This window comes from Carassius gibelio, chromosome B14 (genome assembly GCF_023724105.1).
Source record: "Carassius gibelio isolate Cgi1373 ecotype wild population from Czech Republic chromosome B14, carGib1.2-hapl.c, whole genome shotgun sequence".
NCBI classification, from domain to species: Eukaryota; Metazoa; Chordata; class Actinopteri; order Cypriniformes; family Cyprinidae; genus Carassius; species Carassius gibelio.
In genome coordinates, this window is record NC_068409.1 from 26,205,365 (window position 1) to 26,222,247 (window position 16,883).

A 16,883-nucleotide genomic window follows, 5' to 3' on the forward strand; every position below is an offset into this window, starting at 1 on the left:
CCTGACCAACAGCAATCCAGAGTAATTAAACATGAGGTGACGAGGCTCATTTGGGCATGCCTTATAATTCATTTGTAGCTCAGAGCAGTGTGCGCTGCCATTGGAACTGATTTAGCAGTCGGAGGAAGAACGTATTTGTTGGTCATTATGCTGGGTTTGTTTGCAGAGCTAATGATGAGGCCTACAAGCCTTTTTGAATTAGATGCTCGACTTTTAAGCCTTGGGTTAAGTGTAACGTCCTATGAGTGACCCTGATTCTGAATGTCATTAAAACATCATGATATAGTGTAGTGCATTCACTATATTAATATGTTGCTTTTGAGTTTTGTGAAGGGACCTGTTTGTAATGAGGCTCTCTTAGTGTTATTTGGGATCTTTTGTCAGATGTTGTTTTGACAGATAAGTAGCATTGAATTGCACTGGGTAGGAATCCAAGCAATGTTGTACTTGGCCACTTGCGTGCATCATCCACTTCAGCAAAGTAGAACGATCAGCCATTTGAAATTGACACTCCTCAGTTGGATGATTCCCAAACGGCTGTTTTATTTGGCAGCACTAGGTGTATTTTCTGCAGTCGTTTTACATTTTTGCAATTAGCCAGAATCAGGATATCTAAAAACGATGTGGCAGAATGATTCCATGCCGAGGCAGTTCTTCAGATTGGACTGCAGCGAAAACTAATTTTCATTTGATTCTCATCGCTGCAGCCGCCATCGCCACGCACATTAGCATATTACTTTCAAGGAAAATTAACAGTAGATATTCATATCACATTATAGATTTTAATGAATTATGGCAAGACAAAAGATCGCTTAAGAAAGGATAATTGCTGTATGCTGAACTCGGGTTGTGCTCATTACTTTTCAACAATGCCGTCTCGCTCTCTTCCTCTCCAGTTGAGGCGGATCTATTCCATTATGAGCCATTTGATGGCAAATTAAAAAGAGTGTGATGGAAACATGCAGAACTGATAAATTTAGACAAGGAGACAAAGTGGAGAACATTTAATAGTTTAATAATAAGCTGCAGTATACATTCAGTGATAATTCCGTTTTTCATGTTGCCAAAAGCTGTTTGGTGAGACCAGCAAAAACATTCAGCTACTAGATCTATATCTTTTTCACACGCTGCTGCTGTTTGTACTTCCCACAGTATAAAACAATTACGGTAAAGAAACTGATTTTGAAATTTATCTCCATTCCCCGCTATGGCAATTCCACCAATTATTTTTTTTCCTCTTACAGAAAAAAAAAACAAACTTGTAAGGTAGGGCTTGGTACAATGTTCTTAAATGATCTGGAAAAATGAGGGCTGTGCTTGATGAAAGATAGCAAAACTAGTCCGTCTCGGAGCAACTGGGTTTGCTTTACATGTAACTTATATCCATTTAGCGCCTCTCAAATGCTTCAGAAATGAGTGGAACTGCCTTGAGGGATTTGGAATGGTAGTGTTATTCTTACCCTTACTTGAGTATTACGATTTAACAACAACCTGTTATCTTGAAAGTTTAATGTTTGCCGCAGTTTTTTTGGTTTCTTTTGCTATCTCACTCTAAGCTCATTGTACTGACACACTACTGTTGGTGTTGATTTTTATTTTTTTTATTTATTTTTTTGTCTTTTTTTTGTCTTTTTCTCTTTTTTGCCCACACAGAAACTTGATGGCACAAGAACTGACCAATAAGAAACTCTTTTACAACAAGGTAGACTGCAATCAACAGTGGCCAGGGGTAACACAGTGAACAAAAATTCAAGATCAATTAAGAAAAAATAAAATAAAATAAGAATAACAGAGTCAATAAAAAGGGGACAAATAAAGAAAAAAAAGCCAGTTAATTTCAAGTATAACTTACTGATAAAAGAACTACACAGCATTAAATATTCTCATTATACATTTTAAATTATTTATAAAATATATTTTGGCATATATGTTTTTTTTTCCTTTTTGTGTTTGTGTACAAACGCTACTGTAGCTTTAGTTGAACACCAATGTTTATTTTTTTCAGTTTTTACTTTCGCAACAAAACATTAAAGGGATTGTCACATAACAACAGATTATTAAAAATGATAGTAGTAAACCCTAAACAGAGTTTCACATAGCAAGACGTAAGTGACGACCCCTTCTATCCTAGCCCCATAGTCAAAATCCAAAAAAAGTACAAGACCAGAGCACAAAGTTCTAGTAAACTGCGCTCCACTGGCTACAATCAGGAAAGGGCACAGGAGACTTCAAAAGCAACAAGTCTGATGTTTTTTTTCTTCTTTTTATCCATATATATATCTGGCTGTAAGTCTGGGGGATCGGTCTCTCCCTGTTCCAGTTTTTTCGGTGAGCTTGAGCTGATAGCGCAACTTCATTTAGCTCCATCTGTGATAAAAAATAAGCACTGTAACGTCCTCATGGTTTGCTGACATTGGAATGTCTTGAGGGAAACAGAGAAGGGTTGTCTTATCAGACCACTGAGAAGTCACTGAAATGAAATGAGATCTGCAGGAGTTTTCCTGTGCATCCTCCAGCGATCGGTCAGACTGCTCGTGTTAGACAGGAAGAGTCACACCATCCGAAGCGTCAGAGAGTCCCGAGTCCTCTTCGGGAACAGTGAGCGGTTTGGCAGCTGAAGCAAAAACTGCATACCAAAGAAGGCATTAGAAGAAAGTTAGAAGTCTCTTTAGAGTCTACAAGGCATGACTGTACTTGGGTGTCACCAGCGGTGCACTGGAAGGTCTTTCTCCTCTAAGGGTAAGACGTGAGGGCAGGGTGAAGCGTGTTGTGCAGCACACAGTAACCAGCCTGTCCACTGCTGATAGACAATTGCAAAGAATGTACAAGCGTTGCTGTTACTACCAAGCCACGATGACAGTCTGAGCTCGCAGACACATTTTCAGCTTCATTTGTTCGATCTCTGGAGAATACGTTGTGCTGCACATGTGTCTCCCATCCCTAGGCCCGTCGGCTCGACGCTTGCAAAAGCACACAAATACACACACACGCACATGTCGACACACACTCGTAGTAGTGTATGCTCTCTGTGTACACGTGGGAGCCGGTTAAAGCACGATGTCCTTCAGCCGCTTGCTGCCGGGGGATTCCTTCTCACGGCCATCCTGTAGGAGCGTGTTGATCTCCCGTATGGCCGGCTCACTGTCTTTCCCCTCCGGCTGTCGCAGCAGACTGTGGTTGGCTATGCGCTCTGCGTCCCGGCATTTAAGCGTGTTGTAGGTGGAGGGTGGTTTGGACTGAGGGCTCTTCAGGTGCACTGGGGAGGTTATGGGGCTGACGGCCTCCCGGCCATTTCCAGCCTCGCGCACGGTGCCATTGGTCTTGGGGCTGCAGACGGCTGGCTCCGCCGTTTGCCGCCTGCCCCTCTGTTCGGCCCGCTCCTCATCCGACCCATCTTTGCCAAAGGTGGCAAAAGTCCTTTTGATGGTGCCACAGTCTTCATAGTGAGGTACGTCAACAGTGGTGGCCTCGATGGACAGAGCGATGACATTGCGGCCGTGTTCGGGGGACTTTGCTCTCGCTGGCATCGGCACCCGGGGCATCCAGCAGCGGTCCGAGTGGCCCAGGATGCGACATTCATCTTGGCAGTGGAAACCCTCTGACTGATCTGCACAGAGAGAGACAGAGGAAGTAAGAATTAGTTTTATTGTCTAAATCGTGCCGTTTGCACAGCTTCTGCTTATTTGCAGTTTCCTTCATGGATTCCAGGCACAGTTTGGTTTTGAGCTTTCATTTTTTCAGCACATGTCAGAGCAAAGACTGTGGCATGGTGAAGAGCTTTGCTCCATTTTTACGTAAGCTGGCTCTACTGCTTCAACAAGTCTCAATGTTAGAACTATCGAAGGCCTTTTAATAAAGCATTTAAAGTGTGCATTGCTAAATCAAAAGTGGAGTAACACATCTTGTGAGTAACTGTTTCACTCTGTTGCCAGGCTTGATGAAAGGAGGGTTTAGAATTGCAATCAGAGATTTCACAGTAAGGGACACTGGGAAAGTAGCCTCACTGTTAAATGCTGAACATTTCTACGTCTCTGTCATCTAGCTGGCAGTTATAAATATGTAATGATATTTTAAAGCTGTTGTGGAGTTAAAAAAAGAAAAAAAAAGAACGATTTGTCTAAGGCAGTATTAATACAGATCTGTCCTTTGTTGTGTTAGAGGGAAGGGCTTTCAAACTGCTTTTTGAATCATTATAACAACAAAAAAGCTGATCTTTCGCTTGCTCAAGTTGAGGAGCTGTCTGCCTCTTTCTCTTCCCTTTTATTTAAAAGAGACGCATCTGTAATAATCAAGGCAGCTCTCTTTTTATTAGCAGTCAGCCCAAAACAGCTTTCTGTGTGAGTCCTTTTGACTCCATACATATTTCATTATTGGCCATCTGGATAGACAAGCACGACAAGGGCACTCTCTCTGCTTAAATGTTTGCTAATATACACAAATGGCATTTGCATAACAAAATCGCTTCTTCAGAATGCCGTTTCCACATGCACCACTCACATATAAAAAATAAGAGCAATTATAAGAATAATTATAGATTCACTGTCATTAAAATTCAGATCAAGAGCGATAATACTAATTATTTATAATGTCATTGCTGAAAAACAATAAATTACTGATATGTGTAGTTAATTTAGGCATCTGAATTCATATTTGAATGTAGGCCACACAACATTTAATCATGTACGTATAATACAAATCTTAAAAATGTTAAACACATTTTATTTTCTTAGTATTTATATGGAAATCGTGAAGCCTTTTATTTTTTCAGGATTTCTTTGAAAGTTCATAAAGTTCAAACGAACACTGTTTATTTGAAATTTGAATCTTTTTAGAAAAATGTTAATGTCATTAGTCACTTTTGATCTGTTTGCTGAATAGATGTTAATTTATTTTCTTTTTTTTAAAACATTGCTTTCCCCAAACTTTTGAAACAAAAAAGCAGAAAAACTGATTTCAACATTTCTAAAAATAACTAATTGTTTCTTATATATATATATATATATATATATATATATATATATATATATATATATATAGTATATGCAACATTGTGTGCATATAGTAAATAACTGTTGACTATATAATGGTACTATATAATGGTACTATATATGTGTATTCCTGTAGCACGACATTCCAAAGGCACATCAATGAATGTTAATATTGAACTAGCAGTATTTGTAAAGCCATCGGACACCTGTTATTGTTGTACAAATGATTTGTTGCATGACAGGTTCTCACCCCGTCAATAAAAATAGTTGAAGAATCTACCAGACAGATGTTTGTTGACACGTTTTGTCAGCTCCCCTATTGGTAAATCAGCCCAAGGGTTGAGACCTTGCTACACACTCATAGCCCTCAGTGACAGCAAGAGATTGTGGGAAGGATTCACACATTTACATCTGGCACTCCGAGCTTGACGGCTCATCCAATTAAAATCACTAATTATCTGCTTTTCCTGCTCTTTCAGGACTCCGAGGGACAACACAGCTTTGGGCCCTGAATCAATATTTAAAGATTGGAGCGTTGCTTTCCAAGATCTCCGCTGCCAAATCTGTCACTCTTTTAAAATGTGATCTGATGTGATTGACAGATTACTGGCTGAAGTCTGGTGACACTTCGGAACTCCTGCGGCACATGTGAGAAGATGAGAGCCCCCGTGAGTTTGTGTATCCGTGTCTCGGTGCATTACGACAGAGGTTTGACCCACATATATAGACGGCAGCATCCACACCCACATACGTGCATGCTTCCTCATACTAAAACGCAGGCGAGCAGCAGGGAGAATGGAGAAATTAAATTGAAAAAGTAAAAAAAATAAATTGGAAAGTAAAGCTCTGGATCGACTACGGTATCTCAAGTGGCTCAAATTTAGCCCATAATTACCAAGCCCTGTGAACACACACACAAGTCCACATCTTGAAAGGGCTTTTCATCACAAAAAGTCAATGTTATCACCATAGCAACAAGGGTGAGTCTCACCATTATCCACACATACAGCGAGCGACTGCCGAGGACACCACACCTGCCAAGTCGCACTCTGCCTACCCAGAATTCCTTCTTCAATTTCATAAGAATCTGCGTTTCTACAGAAGCATGGATTTATCTGCATCCTGCGGATCAATAGGAGGCACTTTAACAAGATTCAAATCGTGTTCACCTCTTGAATGGGCAATGTATGAAAAAAAGAGCGCGTTTTCCAATTCCCGTTCCTTACGACAAGAGAGAGACACGTACATACATTGAATGTTGTCGTTTTTTTTTAGTCGCGGTCCTTTAGGGGGTCTCCCGTGGAGCAATTCTCTTGTAAATTACATCGGCGTGAAAGCAGAACGCCATTAACAGCTCTCTCGCATCCTGTCAGTGGTTCTCCACAAAACTCACAGATGTTTCTCTCAAAGGTCTGTGCTAACCACAAAACAAATTGCAGTGAGACATGACAGCCTGTCGACCCCTGACAAAACAAGAATCTCTTCCTATCTTCTTTGCCCTATTACTATGAGAGATAGAGAAATATAATGCCAACAAATGGAGCAATTAAAGCTTCAATGCAGCCGATCTTTGAGTTGTGCAGAAGAGAGCAGCGAAAGGCAGACGGCCCTCCTACGGAGAATGTCTATTGAAAGTCATCAGGAAAATACGCTTGCCAATCAGTTCCGGGAAAAGACTTAAAATACAGTCCAGAGCACTATGTCAGAAGGAACATTGGCTGTCTATGATTTAAAGCCTACTAATTATGGTCTTGGCTTTGGCTGGAGGCGGAAGCTGCAATGTTTTCTCACTCTTCCACATTTGTAAGTAAAGCACAGACTTTATGAAAAATGTCACAGGGATGAAAGTCCCACAGCAGTGCTGACTTATTGGAAATTTTGGAGTTTCATTTTTGCACACAGAGGATAAAAGAATGCATGAGGTGTTTTAAATTTGTGTACTGCAATCTGCATTCTGCAAGGCTGAAGAATAATGAATAATGCCACTTGTGATGCAAAGGCTCTCTTGTGAAAACCCAACACTGCTGTCAGCTCGAAACAGAACAACATCAGTTTACTTCATGAGAGAGGAGCCTAATCAGATGAGATGGAGAATCAACCTTAGCTTGTTTGGTTAGCCCCGGCGACTGCAGGTCAGAGGTCACAGGGAGTTTGAAGGTAGACATGGCAGGTAAAAGATTGCACTTTGTTCTCTATCCATATCAGGGTTATGCTCCATTCAGAACTCAAGTGAGAATTCAAATTCACCTCCTGAATTTGAACTGATGTAGCAAACTGGATACGGAATTCTCATCTGAATAGAATTTAAATGAAAACAATAATTCATTAAAAATATAACTCTACATTTCTAACTAGAATTTTTAACATTTCTAACTAAAAGGTGGAAAGATGGGACACTTCAATTTCCAAAAATGCATTACCTTTGAATAGCAGAAAATCAGTATGTTTCTCTTCCTGTCACTCCAATTCTAATTCAGCTTCCTGAACTCCAAATTTCAAACATCACTGCTCCATAAAGTAGGGTTTTAATTCATTACAATTTTTTTTGTTATCATAAATATGGCTAAATTAGCTCAATTTGTGTCTGGGCTGAGTGTTGCATACCCCGGACAAAAGGAATGGCTTTTAATTTGGAAAAAAATTCTGAGCATCTTTTGTGTCACTGCCAGACTTTCATCTTGTTTGGAAGCTATTATGCTCTTCCTTGGAAAACGCACTTTCTTTTTTTTTCAAAAATACAGGCACGAGTGCTGGAGGTCTGCAGTGTTGATGTAATGCGGGAGAGGGCCAGAGAAAATGCCGCTAATGTACCTGTTTAAATAGGCTCAGGCTCAGAGAGTATATGAAGGAGAGTGGGCATACTCAAATCCTCTCAAACACACTCTGCGACTGGGGATGTAATTGCAAACATGGGGCCCTGCAGTTTTCACAATGACACTATTCAGTCACTTTGGATTTACAGGCTCAGGGAAAGAACGTCATTTCTTTGAGGAACAAGGTGAAACAGCCGAAGAAACAAGCAAGACGTTCCTAATAAATCAAACCTTTCTGCGCTACACAATGATGCATTGGTTTAAAGATTAACTATATTAAACGTGAACGTGTTTTGATGCACTTTTGAGCATAAGGATCGTATAAATCATATTTAGACACATTCTGCCTCAAAAAGCATATTTTTCTTCTCGTTTGTCTCTCGGTATTGTTGTTCCGTGTAGACTGATGAAACAATACAGCTGCAGCCGGCTCCTGTGAGAAGTAATATGCTGGAGTCAAATTAGTCTATCTATCTATCTATCTATCTCTGGACCTTGCTGCTTTCCTATTCTTTGTAATAGATGAACCATTAAACCATATGCCAGGTTTATTTGGATATGTAAGATTTGAATAAATGTTTTGCAAGCATCAGTCATCTCATTCCCGTCATTCATTGCAGGGAGAGGAAGAGGCCGGGAGGTCCTGGGTGGCTTTGCGGCACGTTGGCCCAGGATGGGGGTCATGTTGGGAACCCTGTCTCCACACTAACACTATCGCAAGCTGCCATGCACAGGCTCCGACAAGCCAGGCAGACGCTGGGGGCTTCCCACGAGGGAGAGTCCAAGTGCTGCTGTCATCCCAGCCAGGCAATTCAGTCTGTGCACCATAAATCAGCCGCGAGCCCTCAGCCCTGCGGGACCACAAGATGGAGTGTGATGGTCTTGTTTTTACAAACAGTGGAGGAGGATGCGTCACTGAGCCACGAAGACGGCACTCGGTGCAGAGACCTTGCCATCTAGAGCAGCTCTCCAGCATTCTCACTCCATCTGCTCGCTCCCTGTCTTCCTCTTTTTTTTCTCCCTCCCTCTTTCACACCATTCAGAAAATAATGCTGTTTCTGTCTTACCCCTGTACATCTGCTTCTCTCTGTCTTCTCCCCTCAATTCTGTGACTCTTTCAGGAAAAGTGACCTTGACGTCCTCCGTCTTCCTTTGGCTTGGATATTAATTATTGAGGATATTATACTCGCTGCTTTGCCTTGTTAAGGACTGTCACACGGATGGCAAATCAAGGATTCCCTGTGCCTGCTTCTGTGTCTTAACATTAGTACCAGTCAATTTGTCAGGAAATAAATCAGAGTCTGGTCTATCCTGCTCTGGTAAGTGTGTCTGACAGCCAGTCTCCTCAGCGAAACCATCTGCAGTCCTTTAGTCTCAAACGCACATTGACAGCCAACTTACATCTGTGGTTTACCGCCGCACCCTTCTTTTTCGACCACTGCCTTTGTGTGAATTAGTGCCATGGCTCCAAAATATGTCTCCCCCCCTGTCCTCCAGCCCCATCAGACCCTCTGTGGCTGGTCCTAGTTAAAGAATGAATTTCTAAACTGGCGCTGACAAACAATGCGGTAGCCGTAGATTGGTACAAACAGCTGTGTAACTGCATAAGGGAAAAAGTCATTGTGATGCTGTATTATGAATCACTTCGAAGCAAAAATGAGCTGCTTTATGTTGGGGAAGAGGATGGTGGAGGCTAGCAAATGGACTGCTTGATGTTGTGGTAATGAGCTGAGAATGTGCTTCACACAGGTACAATCTATTTCTTTACTTTATGGTGAGAGACAGTTTAGTAGCATTATTTGTTTACAACAGCATTACGGTGTAATTGTTACAAATGCATTTTATATAAAGCTATATGTGATGATTCATTGCTTTCCAACATTTACTATGAACTCAGTCAGATGATTTTGAAGCTTTTTGATACCATAGACTGCCAAATATTATAATCTGCTTTCTAGAGACCCCCTTCCTAAAATTAAACTAATATAAAAAATTACTGTAAATATATTATGTAATTCCTTGATATAATATAATACATGTAGCTATATATTTTCAGTAGAATAATTGATCAGTAGAATATATATTTTTTACGAATTAATGCTAACAGGCAAGGTCAAAGTTTTTTTTTTTGTTTTGTTTTTTTTTTAGCTACCAAATTGCATGAGGAAATTTAAAAGCTGAAAGTATGAGCAGGTGATGACATGGAGCCATTTTGTGCATAAGGCATCTTAAGCATAGTTTAATCATGACTGTTTGCAATGATTTAATTTAACCACTGAAATTAAAAGGTTGATTATGAAGAATGAATGTTTTCCATGGTAACTTCCACAATCTTTCTGCACTTTATTATATAGAAATCCAAAGCTTCAGAGCCACCATGTGCAGCTGAACTGAGCTAAAGGGTTAAAGTTCCTTGAGGAAGGCCAGAGACCGACGTCATCTCCCTGCTGCCGTGCCACTGCATCCTTACAGCTCTCCACTGAATAGTGTCATGGCCTGAGAAGTAGATAGCATGCAAACACAGGGTCAAGCGACCTCTTAGAGGCCACTGATATAAAACATGGGGAACTATTTGACAGAAAAAAAGGATTTTATGACTGTGAGTTTGGAAATTACAGATTAGCTCATTAGTGAACTAGCACAGAGAAGGCCATTGTTAGTGGTACTCTGTGTTCTCGATAATGGCGACCCCAAAATTAACCCTACTCATAGATCTGGCACACACTGAGGCACGCATACCAAAGCAGCCAGTCGCAATAGCCAGCTCTTCTATTCCAAAAGGATTGGTTTGTAGAGGACATCTTTAAATACTTTTACAAATGCTGCATTCTGTGTTTAAGCTTGACCGAGCAATGTAGCTAATTTACTCAGAAACCCTTGAGTCTGAGAAGAGCGAGAGGGGCAAAGTAGACAGCAAATTACATCTGTAAGGGGACGGGCTGGGCTTTGGGGGTTGAGGGTTTGGATGGGTGGGTGGGGGTGGGGGTGGGTGGAACGAAGGATGCAAACGCACTCACAGCAGTGAATTAAATCATTTGCAAGAACCACATTGCTGAAGTCAGTGAACACCCCTGAATTCTACTTGAAGCAAGCCTATGAGATATTCTTCTATTAGGGATTTATTTGCTATTCATAAAGCATCCAGCCTAGAGAATGTAACTGGCTTTAGGGCATGGGTGGCAAAAATAGATTTGTGGGTGGCTGAATGTACAGTTTTTCTTCTGTTTACTCTGTCTCTTGACCTTCCTTGTTTTCAGCTATTTTATTCAATTAATGCTTGCATACAGCTTGAGTTTAGAAAAAGATAAAAGAAAAATTCCCTATAATTGGCCCTTTTCATTTCAGACGAATATATTATGATTTTTTTTTTTTAAATAACTGATTTCCATTTCAATATATTTTAAACTTGTAAAACAAAAAACAGTAACGCAAATGTCTCTACTCTCACTTTTTATGAATTTAATGCATCTTTGCTGAATAAACGTGTTAAATTATCTTTCTGACCCCAAACTTTTGAATGGTAGTGTATATAATCAGACATATTATTTATTAATGTATATAAGATATATATCATCAAAAGATAAATGATTCATGGACTGACCAAAGCAGAAGTGGCTATTTAAAGCCCAAAAGAATAGTTAACTTCCTCTCCCACTGACTGCTATTGCTTCGTCTTCCTTCAATTGTGCTATTGAAATGTTTTTAGGTTGTTTTTAAGCATCTTGTTTTATTCAGTGGGAATAAAGCCGATGCCCTGTTCCTGTCAAGCTAAGACTGACACAAACACACCTGGACACAGTGCAACCTGAGTGCCTAAAATCAATGTGTCTTCTCTTCAACAGCTGGGCCCAAATGCGTCAACCGAATACTAATCTCTCCAGACTGTCATTCCCTGTGCGACGCATGAGAGCGGACTGCTTGTATAGACTCTGTTACATAATTAATGCAGTGTGCCTTCTCATTCAGGCATGTTCATGGTGTCAGTCTTGGCTATGCGTTTTATATTCCATTTTATCTTGTTTTTCAAGCTGGCCTATCTCATTTGCTTTCTTTCATTCTTTTGTCTTTCTCTTCTGCCTCTCACTCTCTTCTTCCTGCCCATGTCTGAGTCTTTCTCCTATTTTCTTTTAACCGACTCCCTCATTATTTCCAACGTGCCCCTTCCGCCTCTCTCCTTCTTTCACATTCTATCTTTTCAGGGAGACTGCACACAGTCCGACTGCTTGTTAATGTCCCATTCAACCTTATTTTTCAGAGTTGATTTACCTTTGCATATAAAGACGGTTGGGAAAGTGCTACCTCTTACAGAAGAACCGCCTCCCATCATATCGTCATTGCTCAGCATGACAGGAGATGGCAGCCAATAGGAGGAGCCCTGCTGGGTCACCTGATGCTTAAATTGGAGCTGAGGTGTGTCAAAACCCAGGTCCAGGTGCACTATAGCCATGCAAGTCGGTAACCGTCTGGCCCCTCACCAGGGACGTCACACACCTATTTCTTTTCACATCCCTAAGGAGACTTAAAGTCTCCCTTTTAATTAGTATTTCAATAGTCTCCACATGCCCAAAAACAGCAGCTCTCGCCAGCCATCGCAAATGCTGTGTAGTACTGAGCAAAATTGACAGGCGGATCGGCACTGCAGCTGAAATGGCAGCAGACCTTGCCTTGAATCGCAGCCAGACGGTGGGGAGGGGACATATGTGATTGCTCATCTATATGCTGCAAAAGCTTACCTTAAAGAAAGCATGAGTCATGCAGCTAGCAGAGACTCAGCAGTGGGGCGTATTCCTCAGTGAAAACCCTGAGATTACAAACAAGAGGAAAAACAGCATAGACGAAAGTCAGACTGAAGTCAAAGGAAGTTAGTGGGTCAGTGGCGATGGAAGGCACCCGGTTGTGCCAGAGGGGTGGGTGGGATTGCGAAAGGCACAATGTGGGCAGTGCTGCTGTGGCTGAAGTTAATTGGATTTCCCCGGTGCCCACTCCTGGCCACATGCAGGGCCGTGACATTAAATGCCCTTACCCATGACAGAAGAATAAGACAGAGTACAGAGAGAGGCACTCGTCTTAAGAAGCCCTACTGATGGTCCCCAGTCACCTCTCGTGCTCTTTCACAATTCCAGCTCAACTGGGGTGGTGCTGGACTGCAGGGGTCAGCAGCTTGGGTTTATGCTATAAAAAGTGGCTGCAGAAAGTATTAGGACACTTGAATCACTTAAAAGATATGAATTTTTGTTCAAGACTATTACAATATTTACCTGGAAATGACTACTCATCTAAACCAAAATGTTTTGTTGTCGGTGAGATTAGGGTTTTGAGAACTTTGCATTTCTTAAAGAATTCTGTAACAATTTATCAAGGTTTCCACAAAAACACTGATTGATATTAATAATAAATGTTTCATGGGCATCGTATCAGCAGATTAGAATGATTTCTGAAAAACCATGTGACTCTAAACACTGGAATAATGGCTGCTGAGCACAGCATAGTTTTTTTCAAAAACTATCATCTTACCCACCCCAAATTTAGAGAGTGAAGTTAGCTCACATTATTGTTCTTTTTATTTTACCATCTACACATTTTTAATTCTGGTTTTCTGTATTTCACAACAGGGTAGCATTCTGCAGGGTCAGGAGCAAAGCCTATGAGAGGAGTTTGACATGGGAGCTAATGATCCTGAGATTAAATGAGACATCTATCACCAATGGGAATCATGCTAGTGACAGCTCAGATTAGGATGGAGACATATTGGAATTTCTGCGATGTTAATGTGACAGAAATTATGAGTAAGACTGCATATTATCCTTTAACATGGGAAGACAAAAAGGGTCTGAGCCCCTGCTGTGATGTTTAGCCCATTTGGTTGCGTTGATCACCAGTCTTGCAGTGCAGCAGCCCATTCCAACCCACTCTTTAATGGATAGTGCACGAGAGCTGGTGAGCATCATTAAAAAACCCATTTTGAGGCCTCCTTGTCTCCCATTAAACTTAACAGCCAGCCTCCCCCATTAGTTTTTATCTTCCTTTTTAAGAGGTTGGGGGCAAGATCCCTAAAACCATGAAGGTTAATTGGCTACCCAGAGGATAGAGTGATTTAGTTCAATCTCCACTTTTTGGAAGCCTTGAAAACAGACCATAGGGGCAGAATGCAGAAAAACAAAGTCTGTTGCAGTGCCACACTCAGAATGCACACCACATTTTTTTTCCTCTGAGGAAAACGGCTGCTTAAGCTCTGGGGAGAGCTGACCACTTTGAAAGGAAAAAAAGGAGGGAATTTGCACGTAAAAGGTTTGCTGAGGTTTTCCGCATTGTGAAGCTGACTTTATACAGAGATGAAGCCTTTGGGCAAGGTGGGGAAGCTCCCAGGGTTTGTGGCCGTAACTGATCTCACTCACCAGTTCCTGTCTTTAATCTTTAATCAATAGCTGATAATATGCTCAGCTGAAGTCATCTCTATGCAGGGGGAATATAAACTGAATTTTAACCCACTGAGATCATCTGCAGTGGGCTGAGGGAGGATGCAGTGAGGACAGAAGGATGAAGGGGTGAGGAGATGAAGGCATGCCTGTGAACTCTGTCAGTCATTGCCCATTTTATGATACGCGTGCGTATGCGTATCAGCCCATCATTTCATGTTTACACCAGGGCAAATGAATATACATCAGAGTGGCAGGACACAGAAAGGCCAGCTGCCCAGGGTTTTAACCTTTTCGGAATGACTGTAATTACCTCAGACGGGCAGGAGGCGTCAATTTACTATTGCGATTCAGGATGAGTCGTAATACTTAATATGGATTAAGTATTACGGCTGTATGAAGACAAAACCGGAAATATAGCAGAGAAAGGGATTGGTCTAGAGCTTCTCTGCACTCAGATGCATGCTGCGTTATTATAAAGGGGATTAAAAGAAAAATTCTCACACTGCCGCAGTGACAGAGCAGCCAGTTCTCCCTTGTATTTTCCATCCTTTTCTCCTCTTTTTTCTCTCTCTCTCTCATTCACTCTCACTCCCCTCTCTCTTTTCTACCCAGCTGCAGTGATAAACGTCTCTTTGTATTCTGGACAGAAAACTGCTGGGTACAATGTACATGTCAGAAGACAGCTGATTTTTTTTTCTTCCTTCACCGCTGCAGAGTTTATTCGTAATCTTTCCTTGAGTGTGCGAACACTGGCGCTCCAAGAAACAAAGTGCAGTACACAACTGACATCTGCTAAAGTAAATAAGGTGTGCAGCAGATTATAGTGTTTGTATAAGCGTGGGTGTGTTATGTATGTGTGGATGGCTCTTGTAATCTGCGCGCATTTCAGTGGACACGCGTTTCGTTTTTGTCCGTGAGCGTGGATCAAGAATGTCGAGATTTAGTGAAGCGAGCTGAGCTATTCTAATGGGAGTTAATGGAGTTGAGTGGGGCTTGCTGTGGGTGCTTTGGGCTTCATGCCAGCAGGGATCTCATCCTACCGTCTATTAAACCGCCTGCCCACCGATTGCGGCTCACTTTTTGGCAGCACTCGCCACACAGTCCAATCCAATCCCCGTCAAATAGAGAGCGGCTGTGAGGATGAAGGGTTCAGCTCGGCATCGGCATTGATGAAATTTAACTGATTGGATAAATTTCTTAGTTCTCTGTGTGTGATCTGCAATTTACGTGACCCTTACAGGGCTCAAATATATATTTATATTTCCTTTCTTTATATATATATATATATATATATATATATATATATATATTAGGGGTGTAACGATACGCGTATTCGTATTGAACCGTTCGGTACGACGCTTTCGGTTCGGTACGCGGTACGCATTATGTATACCGAACGGTTCGTTGGAGTAATTAATTATATTTGAAAAAAAAAAAAAAAGAGAGAGAAAGAAATATAATGATATGCGTTCAACAAGGTAGCCCAATAACCCAAACAACGTAACAGGCAACGCCCCTGACACTCCCGAAGAAGAAAAAAACACCATCTTATATGTTTATGTTAGGCTACTCAGCAGGCGCTCGCTCACTCAGTACGCGCTGAAGGCTCGTTGCAAAATAGCCAATGCGTTTAACAGACTAGAAATGAGAAGATCCCCCAATAACCAACAGGTCTGGTGTTTGGGTGCACTTTGGATTCCCTTTAAGCTATAATGGTGATGGCAAGAGAGTGGTGGATAAAAAAACAACGGTATGTCGCATCTGCAACATGACAGGGTACACCAGCGGGAATACAAAAAAAAAAAAAAAAAAAAAAACACCAGCGGGAATATCTGGGATATATGCGTCAGTACTATCTGGGAAAAGACGAAAAAAAGGAGAAACATGCACGCAGCAAACTATCCCTGCAGCATTTAGACACTATAGCTTACAGGGAATCCAACCCAAACACCAGACCTGTTGGTTATTTTAGGATCTTATATTTCTGGTCTGTTAAATGCATTAGACATTTTGCAACGAGCCTTCAGCGCGTGCTGAGTGAGCGAGCGCCTTAGGGGCCGTTCACATATCGCTCCTAAAAACGCGTGGAAAACGCTAAGCACGTCTTTCTCCTCCTTTCCAAAGCGCTCGGGCAGAAGCGCTCATGAGGCGTCTGTCTTTGCTAAGCAACAATGACGTGCTCTCTCCATGAGACGCGGAAATTTCAGCGAAGGATGAATGGATTTGCAGCTCTAAAAATCGCTTGCAGTAGCTCTGCTACTAAATTTATTTCAAAATTGCAATCCATATACAACTATGATCAGCTGTTCCTTCATCTTGGCTGAGCTCTCAACCTTGTTACGGGAAAGGATGAAGCTGATTGGTTGGTTCTTGTCACATGACCCGCGGTGCGCTTGCGGCATTCTGAAAAGTTGAGATGTTTTTACATTTTGCTGTATCTAAAACGTATCGAACCGAACCGAACCGAACCGTGACATCAGTGTATCGTATCGAACCGAACCGTGAATTTTGTGAACCGTTACACCCCTAATATATATATATATATATATATATATATATATATATATATATATATATATATATATATATATATATACTTCTGCTGGGCCTGCCAATATTTCCACTGACCCCGAAACAAAAGAATTATTGATTTTTTTGGATTT

The 16,883-nt window shown here is 41.3% G+C and overlaps 1 protein-coding gene across 4 annotated transcripts in view; it reads right to left on the reverse strand.

The window, feature by feature from the left end:
* Positions 1-994: 994 nt before the first annotated feature.
* Positions 995-16,883, reverse strand: part of pcdh19 (protocadherin 19) — a 59,922-nt gene continuing 44,033 nt past the window's right edge. For all 4 annotated transcript variants that reach the window (XM_052574903.1, XM_052574905.1, XM_052574904.1 and 1 more), the window contains exon 5: positions 995-3,607. In XM_052574903.1, coding sequence (XP_052430863.1) covers positions 3,048-3,607 — 560 coding nt within the window. In that variant the 3' untranslated portion in view covers positions 995-3,047. The remainder of the gene's footprint in view (positions 3,608-16,883) is intronic.